General features: G+C 32.6%; 1 protein-coding gene across 1 annotated transcript; it reads right to left on the minus strand.

The window, feature by feature from the left end:
• Window positions 1-246: 246 nt before the first annotated feature.
• Window positions 247-21,008, minus strand: LOC134726856 (uncharacterized). The gene is made up of 10 exons (XM_063591255.1): window positions 20,923-21,008; window positions 14,700-14,813; window positions 13,108-13,266; window positions 9,895-9,975; window positions 8,357-8,647; window positions 7,377-7,472; window positions 6,217-6,303; window positions 4,194-4,293; window positions 2,667-3,059; window positions 247-931 (listed from the first exon to the last, which is right to left on the minus strand). The coding sequence occupies exons 1-10, from the start codon at window positions 20,984-20,986 to the stop codon at window positions 490-492; spliced, it is 1,827 nt and encodes a 608-aa protein (XP_063447325.1). The 5' UTR covers window positions 20,987-21,008; the 3' UTR covers window positions 247-489.
• Window positions 21,009-21,055: the final 47 nt, after the last annotated feature.

Raw genomic sequence — 21,055 nt, forward strand, 5'->3', positions numbered from 1 at the left:
TCCTTTTATTAAAAATTATAATGTTAACAATATTCCAAATAATGGGTTTTTTTTAGATGCGTTTCAAGTTTTGAGTAAATTCTGTATCATTTTAGCTTTAGCCCTTTTTGGTTGTATATTCATGGACTGAATATAAAAGTAATATAAAAGTTGAATCAGGTATAAACTTTATAACAGATTGTCATAAAAACAAATTAGGATAATTGGCAATAAAGTTTAAGTAATCTTACTTACAAGTCAAAATAGATAAAAGGAATGTTTTCTTTCAAAATTTTTGCCTGACAATAATAACAATTATGATGATGTGGCCAAAACAAAATTGCTTCTTCTTAAACAAATCTATGTTAAATAGTCCTTGCATTGGTTGTCATAATTAATAGCAAACAATGTCAAAGAATCTTAGACTTTACATAGACTAAATGATAACGTAAACAATGTTGTTGTATGATACATATGAACAGCAATATATATTCCGCCTTTTCTTGTGGGCTAAAAGATTATATCGTCTACCTCTGATGTCACATTGTAAGTTGCATTATCAAACCCTAATTTGGATTCATGGTTGGTCAGATCACTATGGTAAATAGCTATATCACTTGCTTCTTTCATTTGCTTCTGGAGATCTACCTTTATAACTGTCGAGGATTCGATTGGATCTTCATCAATTTCATTGTACACTGTCTCGGCCTCTTGTGCAACACTGGTTATATTAACCTCTGGTATTACCATGTCTTTATCATATTTCGTCACGGATGGATCGAGAACAAAGTACTCGCCCTGTGCCTCGTCAGGTTTTACAAAATTGTTCTCAGAAAGAATTGTGTTTCCTTCCTGGTTTGCACTTGAGTGACTAATTTCAAAATTTGACATCTCATATTCTTGGTCAACAGACTGTTGTCTTGTTAGTTGTTCCGTGTTCTTTTCCGTTGATCTGTAAAATAAAATGTAATAATTTGTAACATTTTAAAAGGTTTCTTAATTTCTTATTTTGCTTATTTTTAGAATTGATCTCCGGGGCCTTAATGATCATTTCTTATTTGCTGGAAAAACAACAAAAAAATGTTTCCATCACGAACAATAAAAAAAATTGTTCCGATAAATCAATTATCATGATTCTGTCATATTAGTATTGATAAATATTTGCTGCTCAACGCAAAATGAATATGCTATTAAATCATGTGTTTTGATAGCAATAAAACAAACATGTCAAATGACTCCAGTGACCAAGATGTTTGCCACTTTAAAAACTTGTAGATAAAAGAAACTGCATATCGGAATTTTCAAGAATTAAAAGTGCAATACCAATTGACTTCTTACAAATGTTAGAAATTGATAATGAAATTAATAAGAAACCAAACATAGAATTGAAACTTTCTAATGAAATGGTTATATCAGACAGATTTGGGAAAACAATCAAACCAAAAGAATTAAAACTAAAATATATTCGAGACATGATTAATAAGAATATATATCCAAAATGTCAACTTAAATGGCAAGAATTTTATGGCCACGAAATTAATTGGAAAATAGTATGGGGCAATTTGAAAAAAGATAAAATCACCAATAAAATGAAAGAATTTCAATGGAAATGCATTCACAATATCATATATACGGAAAGTAGACTTAAAAAAATGCAATTGTCAAACGGAAAATGTCATATTTGCCAAACTGTAAATAATACTGAAAATCTTCAACATTTATTTTTTGATTGCAATACAACAAAATTAATCATTAGTAAAATCAAAGATATTTTTACATTATGGAATATTCAATTAGATGATGATAATTTAAAACAGTTTATGCTTTTGGGAGATAGCAGTGGTCACTCGAACCAAAATTTACTTGTAAATCTATTTTTTATTTTGACAAAATGGTCCTTGTGGAAATTAGAAACAAAATTAAATATGATGGGATAAAAATGTCCTCTACATATATTTTAAATCTTTGGAAATCATACATGGTAACACATCTGAAATCTGTACCCTGTTACTTATCAATTAATACATTAGACAAAGAGAAAATAAGCACATTAATTAATTTCATACTATAAGTACATACCTTGCAGGAGATAGCAGTCATGTTGTCTGGGTTTTTTTTATATCTCTTTATTCTATATTGATTACGGTAATCCATGGTTTTAAGATGCACTCGATTATGTTAAAATATTATGTGAATCTGGTGTATAGGTGCACTCGTTTATGTTTTTATAATGTTATATTATTTACCACTAGTAGTACATTCTATAAAGATATTCCTTTTTCACTCATTGTCATATAAAAGAATATAAGTATTATTACATGTATACTATTTTTTTCGGATAATATAGTGCACATTTTTCAACCTCCTGCTTCCCGGACAGTTGGCTTAAATGTAAACGGGAATCCACAGTTTGCATCCTGGGCAACTGAGGAAATTGTAAACAGGAAATATTTGGAATAAACAAGTATCAATTTAAAAAAAAAAAAAAAACGTTTAAAACCATATCTTTTTGGATAAATAAAAAATGTTAATTCGACTAGAAAAAAAAAAAAGAAAAAAAAAAGATGTTTGCCACTATCGGTTAACGTATGCTCTTCGTCAAAACTACAACAGGGTAACAAGCTGTAAAGGACCCCGACAAAGCAAAACTTAAAAAAATCCAAACGCGAGTATATAATTTGACATACCCTATCTGTGTTTGATTTATGGTCAAATCACTAGGGTGAGAATCATGATCCCTAACTTCTACTTTCTTCTGGTGAACACCATCCATATCTGACGATGATTTTATGTTATCTTCATCAATTTCGTAGTAAACATTATCGTCACCATCCGCACCACTACATCTTTTAATTTCTGGTAATTTCCGGTTGCTCAAGTCTTTGTCGTATTTCGTAAAGGAGGGATCGAGAACAAAGTACTCGCCTTGTGCCTCGTCAGTGTTTAAAGGTTTGTTCGTAAATGGAATATTGTATTGTTCCTTGTTGGAACAGGATGGACCACTTTCAAGATGTGCCATCTCAAATCTTTGGTCGACAGCCTGTAGTCTTGTCTGTTGTTTTCTTTTGTTTTTCTTTGCTCTGTTCAATATATATATATATATATATGATTGTATAATTTTTAACAATAAAATGTGTACCACTGTCATTCTCATTCTTTTGTTCTATGTATTACATGTTAATTTCAACAATAAATAACATTCGAAGTTAACTGTTTCATAAACTAGTAGACATTTTTGTTTATGGAACTGATGAAGCACACCTCAAAGTGCGGGATTTCTCACTGTATTAGAGACCATTGTTTTCGGCTGCTTTTTGTTCTTTGGTCAGGTTATTTTCTCCTGTTGACGCACTCCCCATTTCCATTCGAAATATTTCTTTCGGTTTACTGGAACGATTATTTATCAGTTAATAAGTTTCTCATTAGACTGGACAACGTGGCTCCACTCTTGTCACACGTCAGTAGCTAAACCTAACCATACATTCATAAATTTGACCGGAAATAAAATTTAGAATTGAAATAGGGAATGTGTCAAAGAGACAACAACCCGACCATAGAACAGACAACAGCAGGAGGTCACCAATAGGTCTTCAGTGCAGCGAGAAACTCCCGCATTCGGAGGCGTCGTTCAACCTTCATACGGAAAGTAAATGTGTTGGTATGAAAAAAAACTTGATTTAACTCACATTTATTTTTTACAACTATAGATTTTTATTAAATTGAAATTGTAAAATATGATTGTATTCACAAATAGTAAGGCCTTCTGAAGTCATTTGCTCCCCGTATTCGACAAAAAGCTTCATATTGTGACTTACAACTGATATTTTATAGTTCGAATATCAACCAATTATGAAAGTTTCAAACTTAATTGTGCAGTTTTCTCGAACAGCGAATGTTTTATAGCACAACCGAATGTGCTTCTCTCCGTCACGAATTGTTCTAATATTCAGAAGAAACGGGCTTCCTTATGGAACGTCTCTCGAAAATAAAAGCGTATCTGCGAACAACCACCCCCCTCCCCCTCCTCCTCACTTTTTGGTGGAGTTCATGTTGCTCATTCTACAGATTTCTATGTTTGTTTTGTAGATGCTGTTTGTTTATTCGGCGTTTTATCTTTTTTTATATTCCTTTGACATCATTCACCTCTCTTTTCAAACAAGAATTTTTCACTTGTATATATTTACATGTGATGTTACAAACGAAAATAAACGTACCTTCGTCTGCATACGTATATAGCCAGTATGATTAGAAACAATACGAGTGTGCATGTAACTCCAACTGAAATACCAACTATTGCTCCCATTTGAAAAGCTTCTGTAAAAGGTAAAAACCATTCATAAATTACATTGATGCTTGCAGGTGTATATGCATGTCTGTAAATCAAATTTTGAATCAAGGAAATTAACATTACAAGAATGAGCATGATATGGTTTTAACTTACTAATTTAACCGCAAATTGTGGGGAAAAAAGAGGGACGAAAGATACAAAAGGGACAGTCAAACTCATTAATCTAAAACAAACTGACAACGCCATGGCTTAAAATGAAAAAGACAAACAGAAAAAAGATAGTACACATGACACAACATAGAAACCCAAAAAATAAAGAACACAAACCCCACCAAAAACTAGGGGTGATCTCAGGTGCTCCGGAAGGGTAAGTAGATCCTGGTCCACATGTTGCACCCGTTGTGTAGCTTATGTGATTACAAATCCGGTAAATAGTATAATTCGATTAGTCACATTCATGAAACCGAAGGGGATTGTAGTTACGACGTAAGGTTAACCAACTCGTGATGGCGTCCGTAAAATTTACGAAGGGATGATTTCAACTTCACCAATTGGAATTCTTGTTTGAAAAGCTTCCTTGTGAGCAGTAACCCTCTATCAAGAAAATCATGATAGGAAATGCAAGCACGGGAATATCGTATCAATTGGGAGATATATACCCCGTATGCAGGTGCCGCTGGAATGTTGCTACTTAGAAATCGAAAGTTCACAATTGGAAAGCTGAAATCATCTCTTTTGTCGTAAAGTTTTGTTTTCAACCAACCCTCATTGTCAATTTCTAGATGTAAGTCAAGATATGAAGCCGACTTAACAGTATCTGTAGTATCCTTTATCTCCAGTTCGATGGGATAGATGCGTTCCACATAGTCACCAAATTTTGAATTGGAAAAGTGATCTGAGCTAACAGATGTTTTCAAAATGGGAGAAAATTCAGTACACGTCAAGACCAAAAACCTTAGAAAGCATTATAATATATTGCATAAAATCCTGACATTTGAATAATTATATTTACTTTTCGGTGACGTTAAACCATTGACGTTGGACTTTGCGATGTACCAATCGTCCACAATGGTCCAAGCGAAAATATTTTAATATAACTATGATTTAAAACATTTTGATAAATTGTCAACTAAATATTTAATTAGCTTCAAATAATTTCATGCGTATTGAAATTTCACATGTTTGTCTCTGGTAAATCTGAATATAGGTCAATCTATGTAGGCGACCAGACACAGGGAAACTACACGTTTGTTTTTCGTTTTGTTTTTATATTTTATATTTAATTTTGAATTTTGCTTGTTTTTGCCACCCGACATTTTTTTGTGGCTTTGTAGACAAATGCAGGGGATTGACAGTGCACTGGCTTTCCCTTCCCATTTGTTTTTTGTTTCTTCCTCTAAGTTTTTTGAACCTCCTATAGGCTTTTTTATCACGACGTTACGGGAAATACTAAAGCAGCAACGATCCTGAGAAAAGAGACGTACCATGTTTTACCAAACAAAAAAGTTGTGAAGAATAGTGATTTTGTGACGAATAGACAAATGAAGCTAAAAGATCTTACAGACAAACTAAAGATTTGATGACCGAAATTTTCGATATAAATATTTTAAACAAAGATTGCTGATTTGTTTGGTCTTTTTTGGTACAGTTTATTATTTACAAGAGGCATAAAAACTAGAATATCCCTAGTATATTAACTGAATACATACATATTTATTTTATTTTATTTAATGACGAAATCCACTGACAATTAAGTACCGAAAGGTCAAAAGTCAGTCAAAACAAAATTCCTGCAATAAAGACTTGCATGTTTTTGAAAACCGTAATAATTACCTTGTGAAGTCTTTATTTGAAAGGTGTATTGTGGTGTTCAGTGCGTGTATTTTTGGATTTAACTTTCAAATGATATATATTTCTTTATTTATATACACATGATATGTTTATATTACTTTTTTTTCTGCGGTCTTTTTTGTCCAATCTGTTTTCGTCTACAGCAGTTTGATCGGAATCTGTGGTAGTATTAGAATTTCTGGAATCTACAAGAACAAATAGAGATTCACTGCATTTTCGAACACCATAAATTGCTGCAAAATGTTAACTGTTTGCAATGTTTTTTGTAAGGAGTAAAAAGCAATTAAAACATTTTCTTCCTTAATGAAAGACAAATTCTTTAAACGGATATAACTTTTTACTAACTCTAATTTCAAATTTTACAGATGATGAACTTCGTTGTGTAAATTTTATCAAAATCGAAGTCTCCTTGTACGAAGTAAACATCTACGGCGGTAATTATAGATGGAAAATTTCTGACACTTGCATATGTCTAAATGTCATGACTAGGCAATACTAATGGTTTTAATGTTGTGTTTCTGTTGTGTCGTAGTTCTCCTATATTTGCTACATTTCCCTCAGTTTTAGTTTGTAACCCGGATTTGTTTTTCTCTGTCGATTTATGCATTTTGATCAGCGGTATTCTTCTGTTGTCTTTATTTAATATGTGTACTTTCACTAGTAAATGAATTTCAATGTTAATGGTATTATCTAGAAAGAAGTCTGAGTAATAAATCCTTTAGTCATTATCAGTTTTTAAAACCATTTTAAGATTGATCCACTGAGATAATTTCAGTATTTTTGAGTACCTTTTCAGTCAATTAAGTATAGAGTTATGTTTATAGGTAGATAACATATACTCAAAATAATCGTTCCGAATAAAAAAAAAACGAACTAATAAGTGTTGTTAATGCAAATAGAGCAGCAACATGCTTCAGCTATGTAGTCCTAGCAGCGATAGAAATTTTGGAACATTTAGCTATTTTAATTTAGGTGATACTATAACTGAAAATCTAAATTAGTGAAATCCAATTCTCTGGGGGAAAAAATAAAAATAAGGCAAGGGGCCCTGAATAGGAAATTTTCAATTTCGGTGCAGTTATCAAGACATATACTTTCAATGTTCATAAAGAACAAGTATGTACATGATGTAGGCATTCAAGTATTAATTTCAAGAAATAGATAAACTATTTTGTGTTGTTGAATTTCTATCCCATTGAATTTTATCTTTGAAAGGATGTATTTCCTAATTCCTATACACATTATTTCTGTATATTACTTTTTTTTCTGTTTTTTCTGTCTTTTCTGTCCCGGCTTCCTTTTCGGTTATCCCGTCCGTCATTCTCTCTTCCATCGTATGTTGTATTTTTTGAACCTGAAAGAACAGATAGATATTTGAATTTCTGAACACTTATAAGAATGTTGTTTGTTAGCAAAGGTTCATCTTTCTCATTGTTCATTTTTTGCAGAGCAATTACTTTTCCTAGTTGAATTTGTTAACCACGCGTTAACCTTTCTATTTGTTATACGTGACCAGACTGTTTTTCTTTCTGATTGTTATTTGCCAATGTCTGACAAAAAGTCATTAAAAATGGATTGCAAGGAGGAAATGAATATCCCTTAATAAAAAGACATATTCATTAAACTAATATAACGTATATGATATACAAAAAAACTCATTTTTAAAATGTCACAGTAATGAAAATAAAAGCTAGAAAAAGAACGGAAGTAAATTTCCGAAGATTCTGGTCGAATGTTAACATTTTAACATTTGTATATGCTTAAAAGTTATGACTAGGCAATAATACGGATTATACCACCTGCAATAACATTTTTACAAAGAGATTGTGTTGCAAAAGCTGTATAGTCTACACAGCATATACAAATATTTACAAAGGATTAAACTATACCATATCTACTAACAGCTACAAATGGACGTCGGCAGAATCACAGTCATTTGTGATAAAGGTGCAAAGATTTTCAAATGCATTTTTGTCCACGAACAAAATACAATGTTGAAGCAAATGACAGTTAACAATAAGGACTTTAAGTGTCTGTATGTGCTTCTCACAAGGGTTTTGTTCAGTTTCAACTCAGAAGAACTGAATTTAATGGAAACAGAATTGGCTGGCAAAGTCTGTGTGACGTAATACAGACATGAATGCGCTACAAATATTCTACCTCGGCATGAAAGACAATGACACTGATAACGCCAAAATTTAATTTGAAACCAATGTTTTGAGATAAATCTATACATACCATGATTAACGTTTCTTTTACAGTAATATTCTACATATAGGTACTTTGTAATACCGCGGCATGGAGTTCCAAATGTATCTTTGTTCACGGGAAGAAAGCATTTTTGCCCTTTACATTTCTTATTTAAGAATTTAAGTGTTTGCTTGTGATGGTCACAAGGTAACATTTCGGTGCCTGTCCATTGTCTACATCTGTTCCTGTCTGACTTTTCACGACCAAAGTTTGCATCCTCAAACACTATAACAAAGTTGTTTTGACATGATATATTCAAGGTTTCTCCTTGACAAAGATCTGAAATTAGTCATTAATTACTGATGAGTTTCGAATACAATTTATCACATTATTTTTATTGAAAATTTAAATAGTGGTTTTCAACTTTGCCTTTGATGAAAATGTTTATCCTTATTCATTGCATAAATAAAATTGATAATTTCTTCAGACTTTGTTAATATTGAAATAAGACATAAGTGTTATGATAGTTTGTTGATAGATAGTTGTATATAAGTCTGTTCAATAATGTCTATGGTGATTATAAGAATTTTAGACTGGTGACTGAAATATAGGAAAATGCCTACATGATATATATACCTATTTATAAATTTGATTTAGCGATGTTTGTCTGTGTTAGTATGTCCCATTATGGCTTGCTATTCGGTACACAGGAAAATTTGACTCTCATGAATTTCACCTCAAACGAGTTTATACGTGAAACTCACGTGCAATCAGTTCAATTCAGTTTCATGTGAATCTCATTTGAAATGACCTAAATTGTCTTTAGTGAAATTGGTGTGAATTTTGATAAGATTACTAAAATAACATCTGAATTTTCAAATAAGTTTGAAATCCTGACAAACTCGATAGTTTTGGGTTTGTTAAGGTCAACTGAAGTTCATGTACATTTCAATTCTCGTGTAATCCTCATAAAAAAATCACATGAGTTTCATGTATACACTCGTTTGAGGTTAATATTCTGTAATTTTTTATGAGAAATTCATGTGAACAATTTTTTTTTTACATTTTTTTATTATTGAAGATCGAACAGTGAAGTGTTTTGTATCAATTTTTGTTCGTGTTGGCTGCAAAGAGAATAGTTTATAAAATATCGGCTGATATTTTTTTACTAAAAGGTATAAGTTATTTTTTATAGTTTCTTAGATTGTAACACAGTTTGGCTGCTGTCTCCCGATTTTTATACCTATCATGTTAGATAGTAGTTACTCAAACATTGTTGTCAATATAATGAAATTCAATGCGAACATTATACCAATGAGATGTTTACCTAGCTATATAAGGAAATGCCTGTAACTTGTAATGAGAAAGGAATATGGCCGTTGTTTTCAAACCGTTTGATGTATTTGAGCTTTTGATTTTGCCATTTGATGAGCTACTTCCGATTAAAGTTTTCCTATGAGATCGATAAAAAAAATCTCACTTTTTCCTATGATATGTTGATTGTGGTATTGGGTTGCCGTCTCGTTGTCTTTTACCTTTTGAATGGTAAATTTTATTATTCATTAGAATTAATTTCTTTAGCTTACATTCTTGTATGTTTTTACTGTCTCTGTATTCATCGGTTGTAGTCTGATCATAATTTGTAGTTGTACCGGAATTTTCAGAATCTGGAACAACCAAGAGAGATTTATCACATTCTCGACCATATACATAGCATACAGCAGCAGATAAAAAAAACCCGAGAAAACGATGTCAACCGAGGCGAATCCCAGGTTGACAATGTTTTTTCGATGGATACTAATCTGCTCTATCACCCTCTCGACTTTGTGTTATGTAATGTATTGTACTGAATGTCCAATCATTATTGTCTTTTACTGTTGAATTGAAAATTTAAAGTATTTTACAATGACGTCACGTACAGAGCAACGTTACAGAAATCAACATAAGTGAAGCAATGTGTTTTTTTTATATTTTCGTGTTGAATCTATGAAAACGTTTCTGTTGCAAAACGTGGAATTTGAGCATTGTCTTTAAATATTTTCTGTAAATTCAGTTATTGTCCTTTAATTTTTCGATTTTTGATTAGTCTGCACGAAAGGGTGACACTCAAAAAAATGTCTACCGCTCAGCTATGGGATAGAGTAGATTGTCTCCCTCGTATTAGCCAATCAAAATCTGGCATTTTAACGTGAAGTATAAAAACACATAGTGTTCCAAAAAATGTTAACCATTCAAAATGTTAATTGTAGAGAAGCAATTTAAAACTATTTTCTAGAAGAAAACAAATACATTACAATTTCAATAACGAATATACTTATATGACTTTGGACGAATTGCCTTTTAAAATATCTGAGATTATGCATACTGTTCGTCGTTTTTTCTAAAGTGGGGCGGAAAATAGGTCAAACTAACAGATCTAAAATGGACGCCATGGATAAAAATGAAAAAAGACAAACGGATAAATAATAGTACACAAGACACAAAATAGACAACTAAAGACTAAGCAATAAAAACCCTCAAAATTTGAGGTGATCTCAAGTGCTCTGCAAGGGTAAGTAGATTCCGCCCCGCGTATGGCACCCGTCATGTGGCTCATGATATTAAAAACCCGGTAAATAGTTTAATTCGATCGGTAGGTCACATTCATCAAACCTTGTATACTATTTTTAAGGAGTTAGATTCTCAGGTTGTTGTCTGTAGTTTTGTCTTTTGTTTTAATTCTTTATGATAAGATAAGTATTCATTTTCGATTCACCTTTGTAAAAGTACGACCACAAGAAAAACAGCAGTATACGAAACACAACATAGAAAACTTTCTGTATTCGTTTATCTTTAACTAACAGATAAACTTCTATCCCACATGATTATTATGATTCAGGTTGCATAATATATATATACAACTCGTCTAAATATCAACCTAATAATGTTAGATCTGTAAATTTGCTTTCGCAAATTTTTGGTTCTTCTCTCGCCTGGTCGTGTGGTCTAGCGGGACGGCTGCAGTGCAGGCGATTTGGTGTCACGATATCACAGTATCATGGGTTCGAATCAAGGCGAGGGAAGAAGCAAACATTTGCGAAAGCAAATTTACAGATCTAACATCTGTTGTAGAGTTGTCACAGACTCAGACGTACTCAATTATCTTTAGTAAAGGATCCTACAAATTAATGTAAGATACAGTCACAGAAAATAATTATAGTACGTCTGAGTCAGTGACTACTCTACAACAGATTTAGCCATTGGATCTCCATCAATGATGGTGATACATGGCTGTGTACATAATGTATATACAACTCGTCTTAACATCAACCCAACAATGTTAGATCTGTAAATTTGCTTTCGCAAATTTTGCAATATATATATATAGGGAAGAACCAAAAATTTGCGAAAGTAAATTTACAGATCTAACATTGTTGGGCTGATGTTATAGTAACACAATAAAATGTGATCTGTTGAAACTAATCCGATGGTGAACTACTACGTTTGAGTATGAACTAAAATTTCACCAATAAGCTTAAACATGTTAAAACATAATGATTTGTAGGTTTTTAACAACTAATATTAACAAGTGAAATATGTGTTTCAAATAATTATGAAAGAAATAAGTTTAGGTTGTTCCATGTTTGGTAATTTACATGGGAAACAAAGACAGGTTGAAGAGGTCGTCATGAGTAACTAATTATAGTTTCGGCAACTTCTATTTAAATAGCATGAGGGAAAAGTGGATTAATGTCAAGCAACTGAGAAAAATTAATGAAAATGCGGTCGGCACAGCAATTAAAGATGTTCGTTTGCCTTTATTTTAGCTTTTTGTCAGGTGTTCGAAATCCGCTTGTTTTATATGAGGCCATTTAAACGTTTGCCTGTCAAGCAATACTTTCTTTCTGTTTCGTTTTTGAACATATAGTATTTGAAAATTTTGTATAGTTCAAGAAAAAAACGTGGCAATGTTAAATATATGAAAAATCTAGAGAAAATCATTACCATCAAATTTTTTAAATACTTATATTTCAAAACAAGGTCACATGAAGAATAATCTTAACAGGACAATACTGGACAAAACCATGGCAAATAAGAATTGAAAGTTGTAGGTTTTAACCCTAAATGGGAAACCATTACGTTTGGGGAATTATAAATAAATGTGTGCAAGTATCCTGGTATAAAAAAAGAATACATACAAAATTGCCACATATACATCTTTATTTTTTATTTCTATTTTTATTTTTAGGCCATTCCTGCGTCCTCCGCTTATATAACCCGATCCCCGCGAACGTGTCAATAAGGCTGAACGTGGCGTTATCAATCTTCAATTGATTGCTACACAAATTTGACCTTTAAACTTGAGGTGATCAAATGACATCATTGTATAAATGTATGCACTCGTAAGTTATCTTTAATTGGTTCTTTTCATAATTTTGTTTCATATAGTTTAAAAAGCCATTTATGCTACTCCTCCTTACTTTTTCATATTATCTAAATAAATGAAAAAGGAGCCAATGTTAAACATTTGAAAAAATAAGAGACAATCGATTCCCGGGATATTTGTAATAACTAACTTTATTCATCACAAAAACAATATCAAAGACTTTTAATTTACTTCTGCTTTTTTAGTTTCGTTATACACTATCAACTATTATCAGTCTTATGATTTAAACTTATATGTCTCTGTCTAGTCTGTATTATTTTCACGTTCAATATTTATTAATAATTGAGTTCAACTCGACAACGTTTGGTTCAATTCCAACTCTTGTTGTTTTATTCAACAGGTTACCACTATGTAGCTACGTTTCAATATTTACCCTTGCATTTCAACAGTGCAGCCATACACAATGATGTGTTGCAATGTCCTCCCTGGTTTATCATTTTGTAACCTGAACAAAACGTCTTTTTTAGAGACAAACAATTTTTAAAGATACTGTCTTTTGGTTCTGTTCCAGTTAAATTACACAAGCAATGACCTGTAAATAACATGTTCAATTTATTTATTATATATAACTCTTAGCAAAATTCATACCGTACACTGACTATTCTGTAATTAGTTAATACTTTAGTTTCTTTGTGTATATCTCTTTCATATTCATTTGATAAAATTTACTGTTTGCAATAGCATGAATTGTTCTATATAATAAGAATGTTCTTATCCCGGGCATAAAAACAATGCCGTATTTTGCGAAACCTTTTCAACTTTTGATCTTCAGTGCTGTTCAACTTTGTACATTTTTCACTTTCCATCTTTTATATCTGGGCGTCACTGGTGAGTCTTGTGTGGACAAGGCGCGTTTTTGGCGTATTGAATTTTAAACCTGATGCTTTTTGTTATCTATTAATCATGTTTTTCTGTGTCTAATATGTTCTCCTATTTATTTGTATTGTAGTCCTGTAATATTATGTTGTCATTTCAATGTTATATTTAACTTTGCCATTAAAGTGCGAGGTTTGGCATGCCTTAAAACCAGGTTCAACCCACCAGTTTTATTCCCCTTTAAAAGTGTCCTGTACCAAGTCAGGAAGATGGTCATTGTTATAATATTTTTCGATTCTCTTTGTGTTGCATTTTAACGTTGAGTAGTTTGTGTTTTCTCTTATTTTTAAGATATTGAGATGGGACGTGGCACGGTACTTGTCTATCCCAAATTCATGTATTTGGTTTTCATGTTACATTTGTTATTCTCGTGGTGTTTTGTCTGATGATTGGTCTGTTTCTGTGTGTGTCGGTTTCGGTGTTGTGTCGTTGTTCTCCTCTTATATTTAATGCGTTGCGCTCGGTTTTGGTTTGTTGCCCCCATTTTGATTTTTGTCCATGGATTTATGAGTTTTGAACAGCGGTATACTACTGTTGCCTTTACTTAGCACTCCCCATTCTATTCACTTTTCATTCAATACCCTAACCATTCCATACAGTGACAATTCCATTCATTTCCTATTCAATACATTCGCCATTCCATACACTCACCATACCATACATTACCCACTAAATACACGTACCATATCATACACTCACCATTACGAGCATTCACCCGACTAAACATTCCCTATAATATACACTAATCATTACATGCATCCACAATTCAATACACTCACCATTCTGTACATTCACAATCCCGTGTTTTCGCCATACCATACATCACCATTCCATGACTTTACCTTTCCTTTGTATACACCTATCGTTCGATTCATTCATTAGATCATACACTCACCAATCGATACACTCACGGTCTATACACCCATCAGTTTATGTTATTACTATCCATGCCCTCGTCATTTCATATTCTAACCCTTCTATCCACTTTATACGTTCAATACACTCACCATATATATGCACCATTCTTTAAACTCATCATTCCATATAGTTCCCATTTCAAAAACCCACTAATACACTTCGTTAACTTACCATTCATTTCTTTTTCTGTGGTACAATGTTCCGCTAAATCTTTAATTGCAGCATCGTTATTGTTACAAAGACACTTGATCAATCCATCAAAACCTTTTACATCATTGTTCATTGCTACAATTGATTTTATAAATAATATTTGTGTGCTTTGAAATACTAATGCAGTGATTCTATATTCAATACTAATACGTTCAAACTAATTAGAAGTTGTATGTTCGTGGCTGTATTAAAAGAGGTACGAAAGATACCAAAGGGACAGTCAAACTCATAAATCTAAAACAAACTGACAACGCCATGGCTAAAAATAAAAAAAGACAAACAGAAAAACAATAGTTCACATGACACAACATAGAAAACTAAAGAATAAACAACACGAACCCCACCAAAAACTAGGGGTGATCTCAGGTGCTCCGGTAGGGTAAGCATATCCTGCTCCACATGTGGCACCCGTCGTGTTGCTTATGTGATAACAAATCCGGTAAATAGTCTAATTCGGTAGGTCACATTCGTGAAAGGGAAGGGGATTGCAGTTACGACGTAAGGAACATATCCGATATCATTTGTGAAACGGTTATTCCATAACGGTCAACCAACTTGTGATGGCGTCCGTAAAATTTACGAAGGGATGATTTCAACTTCACCATTTGGAACTCTAGGTTTAATAGCTTCCTTGTGAGCAGTAACCCTCTATCAAGAAAATCACGATAGGGAATGCAAGCACGGGAATATCGTATCAATTGGGAGATATATACCCCGTATGCAGGTGCTGCTGGAATGCTGCTACTTAAAGATATGAGCAAATCCGGCAGCCCTAATACGGATAAATCAGCATGTGCAATATCAGTGGCGTTGTCCTGTCAATACAAATCCGGAGTTATTATTGGATTTCGGACAGGGACTTGTCACAATACGGTATATCTTAGCCGTGTTGATCCCCGTATTGACCAATGGGCTAATTCGGGACGTTCGCTTCCGCTTTCATTTTGCTTTCGCCTGAACTTACTTGCCAGTAACTTTGGACGTATTGTTATGCATAAAATACATTTGTATTCATATATTCTAGCTTAATATCATAAAATAGTTTAAATGATTTTCAGTGATTTGTAACGTTTTGAAACGGAAAAATTTCTCAGCCTTTTCGAGTACGATTTTCGATTATTTTTACTGTTTCATTTCTGTTGATGAATCATCAGAACCCAGACGATTCCAGTGTAAGAATAGTTAAACTTTCCAGCTACTTTATATTTGATAGATAATACGAATTGCAATAGTATTAGATAAAGTACTTGGGACAAGAAATTAGATATTACATCTGACAATTTTGAAAAATCCATCGTAAATGCGAAAAGACAACTTCAACGTAAGTTTAATAAAAGAACTAAAATTTAATAAAAGTGTTATAAACTGTATTGGTCCTGTTAAATATCTTCGATCAGCTGTATTGGTCCTCACCTCTTCGAATCTCGGGTCCACAATATAGCTAAAATTGAATCTATAACAGGGACAATACACAAAACAGGCAGTTAATCAATCAAATCAAATATTTTATTGTCATATAGACTTTACAGGATGTGACCAACATATATTAACACAGTAAACACAATAAACACTAGAACACACCCGTGGTATCGCGGGTCCTTGACTGAATTAAAATATATAACTATGCGCAAGCCTTATTTTAGTATTAGTATTTTTATCTGATAAAGTTATGCCGATTAAACGATCATAGTTTTCTCTGCTTTCAAATCTTTCTGTTTGAACCCGTCGAACTGGAACTTATCAATTATTGGTAATATAAACAAAAGGTCCTGGAATGGAGTATTTTTTAATCAACAGCATTGTCATATATTAGTTCTAAATAAAGTTGAATTCTTTGATTCGCTGTTCTACGTCATGACGGCTAACAAATTGAAAACTGTACCTATACGCCTTTTTTAGTCCAGATTTCAGTATTCGTATTGTTATCTCAGAAAGTCTAAACTGAATAAAATTTGACAAATTAGTAGTTTCAACCCTGTGGAAAGACCCGTGTATATAGCATATTAATCCTGAATACACCGTTTGGTGGTGCGCCTGTCAGATGCGGAACGTACAAATAAGGTAATCGGTAACAGGTGAATATACTATAGGTATCGGTATTGGACTCGATCCGGAACTTCTTAATTATTGGCAATATTAATTACGTGGAAAACAAAACGGCCTGGAGTGGTGTAATTTTTAATCTACACCTTTGTACTATATTAGTTATATATAAAGTCGAATTCTTTGATTCGTCGTTTTTACGTGATGACGGCTGACAAATTGGACCTCGTAATTTTAGTATTATAGATATATACATACGTATTAAACATACACAATAACAACAGCGTCAAACAACAACAAAACAAGCTCTTAAGAGTCCCCTGCCCTCAATTTTTTCAAGATGGATCCGTACTTATTGGTTTGTAAAGGCGATGATGGATTTAGTAAATAAAGTTTTTTTTTCTTCTTTATTTAAATTATTAATGTTATTGTTTTCCGTACATATGTAGGACTTGGAACCGCGATGGTACTCCGAACCGCGATGGTCACGCTGAAATGCGATGGTCTACGCTGCACAGTGCGATGGTGACATTGTGACGTTAACTTGTTGATAAAGATACGCTGAAGTACGATGGTGGTTACGCTGTAGTACGATGGCCAACCTAAGACTTTGAGTAAAAGCAAAATATACCGTGAGCTGTGTTAAGAAATAGCACCATTAAGATTTGACAAAAGTAGCTGCTAGCCTCTTATTTGGAAGATGTTAACTTCTGTTTAGATCATACCAAAGACTTTGATTTTTGTTGTAATCTAATTTTCCAAGTCTCCCATTCTGCTTGTAGCACGCAAGAGTATGAAATAAGGTGTTCAAGGGAGAAATAAAACAAAATCAGCGTGTAGGTCTTTATAATAGTACCAAGAAGTGTCCATCTCATTTACTTAAGTATTATGATAAATATAGATTCTTACATTGATACAAGTGGATTATCGGATTTATCCAATCGAGATAGTTAAATTATCAATTTTAAAGTCCGAGCCGCGTCGGCGAGGACTTTAAAATTTATAATTTAACTATCGAGATTGGATAAATCCGATAATCCACGAGTAAATATGTAAGAATCTGTTTCTCTAATGATTAAAAGGACATTTTTTTTTTAACTTTTAACCGAAGTCCCCTTCGAGTGCCTTTCACATTGCACGAAGTTGTCAATTTCATTAACACCTGTTATAAAATTTTGATTCATCCAGTTAGCTAAAAAGGTTATGACCCTTAAAATCATCCAATGATCTTTTGAGATCACCAGCAACCACACGTTGATTAAAAAAAATTATACAATGGGTTCGGAGAGGGATAAATTTCCATAGAATTAGAGAAAACTTATTAATTGCTTAGAATATCTCAGGAATGAAACAATATTATATGAACTTGATATAGCAAAAACATTGAAACAATTGCTAATACTAGCATTCATTCTATTGAATTGCCCACATAAAATCATGTGACGCCTACGTAAAGATAAATTAAGGTTAATATTCAAATTTTTATATTGTACACTATTTATCATTCAAAAAGTCTGCGGCATAATTAAGAATACTGATTAGCCCATTTGGTGACCAAGTTCATCTTTCAGCCGCTTTGCTGCCTAAAATGTTTTAACATGTTTTTGTTACCTCAACATGTATGTAATGCTTAACACTGTTTGGGACTTGAATCATTCGTTACTCTTTTTTTTCCTTGTTAGCGAGAAACCTTCACCTACAAAACCCTATTTTCCGGTCTGCGAATCCATGTTGTATTTTGAAAACGTAACATCATTCAAACGTCATACACAAAAACCATCGCACTTAAGCGTACGGACCATCGTACTTCGGCGTGTACCATCGTACTTCAGCGTGACCATCGCACTTCGGCGTCCCCATCACATCTCCGAGTCCTACACCAATGTGATGAAAGAAGTCATTTCTTAGAGTTTTATCATTCTCACAATAGAGTAAAAAATGTTTCTCATCCTCTAGTATTTTACATTTATGGCAAAGTCGTTCCTCTCTTGTGATTTAAAAATATCTCCCCTTTTCAATCAAGAGGGAGTGATCACTTATCTGAAAATTATATGTATTTAGATAAGATCCTAAATCTTTTTTAAGTTTTTTTATAAAGAAAAAAAAAACTTTTATAATCAATGTTTTGAAATTTAGTATGAATTAAATCTTCATGTCTTTTTTTCATTTTTTTATAACACTAACGTATTTAAAATTGTCAACAACCAGGAAACTACGGATTAGAGTTGAATATGCTTTTAAAGTTTTGTTGAGTGTTGTGTACCTAATATAATAAATTAAATTATCATTGAACATAATTCATAAACAAGGAACTTTTTATTTATGAAACCAAATGATAATTCAATTCCAATTTAGCATGTAGAAGAGTGTAAATATATAAGATGTTATAAGCTTTATGCAATCCTTTTTAATTATAAAATGGACGGAAGTATAATATTGTTTTGATCGATGTTCACTCCACATTTTTGTGTATCATCAATACTCAAAATTCGAAAGAAAAAAGAAAATAGGACACTCTTTTATTAAAATAAAATCTATCGAATACTTTCTCTATTGCTATCGTTCGTGATATTTTTAGTATAAAGGGTTAACCCGCGGTAAAATCGATATACATACCAGTGATTGTTTTCCTTTTATACAACACTGGCGGTGGTACATCCGGTATTTACTGGTACTTTGGCATTGCACAATACACATTTTTTTTTTATTCTCAGACTGTACACTATTAATCCATTTGATGTGTGCTCATTGACATTATTTTTTGGGTACATATTTTATATTGGTGTTACACTTTTTGTTTTTCGACACTTGCAACTTGTTTTTCAGAACTTGCAAATTGTTTTCAGCACTTGCAAATACTCTTATATCAGTACTTATGTCTTGAGTCTCTTTTGTTGTTTTATGAAGTGCTTTGTGTCGATCTGATGAGTAAACCCCTTTTAATTGATGTGTACAATTTGGTTTTTTATGTTGTACTGTTATACTGTGGTCCCAAGTTAGAAGAGATTTAAGCAAAAAAAAGGTTAACCCCGCTGCATTCTGTAAGAGTTTGACCCAAGTCAGTAGCATGCAATTCAGTGGTTGTCGTTTGATGCTGTATATCATATTTAAAATTGAGAATGGAAATGGGGAATGTATCAAAGAGACAACAACCATACCATAGAAAAAACAACAGCAGAAGGTCACCAACAGGTCTTCAATGTAACGAGAAATTCCCGTTTGTTTATTTGTTAAAAAATCAGGCATTAGATTTTTCTCGTTTGAACTGTTTAACATTTCGTCATCTCAGAATTTATATCCCGCCATGCAGTGTTGGTTAAGATTATAGTTGAAAACGGTAAGCTGTCATTTAGTCGTTCATATCTACGTCAAGATGTTTCATTGCCGATAGTTCCTATTCTTAGGTATACATTTATCTTTTTATGAATATGATTTATTTGCAGTTTTGTATACCTATTTTTAAGTCATGAAAATTGTGATAGATTGTGTTTTGGATTCCCTCTGAAATATGTCTTAGGAAATATATGGCGGCATTTTTAACGAGGAAATATATTTTGTTTTTGAATGTACTACATATTTGCACATTTAATACTAAAAGATGAGTATTTTTTTTCGAAATTGTAGTTATTTTTTAACAATGCAAAATAGGGTAATCGAGGACAAGGCTTGGGATCTCTTCCCTTTTGTTATCAAAGCAACAAGACACGCTGATATTCGGCTTCGTTTGTTTTCGTAGTACAAAGTAGTGTTAATATTCATATACTATTAAGGATCCCCGGTGGTCGAGTGATCTAAGTAGTCAAACTACTGTTTTCACAAGCCTGTCAATACGCAGTTTGTGAGTCCTATTTCAGCACTTTACAGGTGTGCTCGACTCAAATTATAATTGGCTAGGATTGATGATTCTCTGAGGGAACTCTAGTTTCCTCTACCAATAAAACTTACCACAAAGAAATAGCAGAATAGTGTTGAAAGTGACGTTAAAACACCAATTATACAATTATATTTCATTAATAAGTTCTTCTCGTGAATATGCAATTAATTTGCCATATAAGGTTAACTAGCCATTCATCATCATAATTATCATCATCAGCATTGATATTCATACTACAGGATAGATATGACTACTTGTATCACTTACCCTTATTAGCATGAGCTAGATATTGGAACCAACAAAATATGATAAACAGTTTTGTTTTAACCATTATCACTTGTCATCCATGAAATGTTATGGTAGATATAAATGTATAAATGAAACGGAAATTCCATCACTT

Source organism: Mytilus trossulus, chromosome 7, assembly GCF_036588685.1.
Source record: "Mytilus trossulus isolate FHL-02 chromosome 7, PNRI_Mtr1.1.1.hap1, whole genome shotgun sequence".
Classification (NCBI taxonomy): Eukaryota; Metazoa; Mollusca; class Bivalvia; order Mytilida; family Mytilidae; genus Mytilus; species Mytilus trossulus.

Coding starts and splice junctions, on each gene's coding strand:
- LOC134726856 (XM_063591255.1), bottom strand. CDS start 20,986: ATGGTTAAAACAAAACTGTTTATCATATTTTGTTGGTTCCAATATCTA. Junction 8,648..9,894: donor CAGTAAAAACATACAAGAAT/GTAAGCTAAAGA, acceptor GACTAATTTCAG/ATCTTTGTCAAGGAGAAACC. Junction 4,294..6,216: donor AAAAGACCGCAGAAAAAAAA/GTAATATAAACA, acceptor TACCTTTTACAG/AAGCTTTTCAAATGGGAGCA.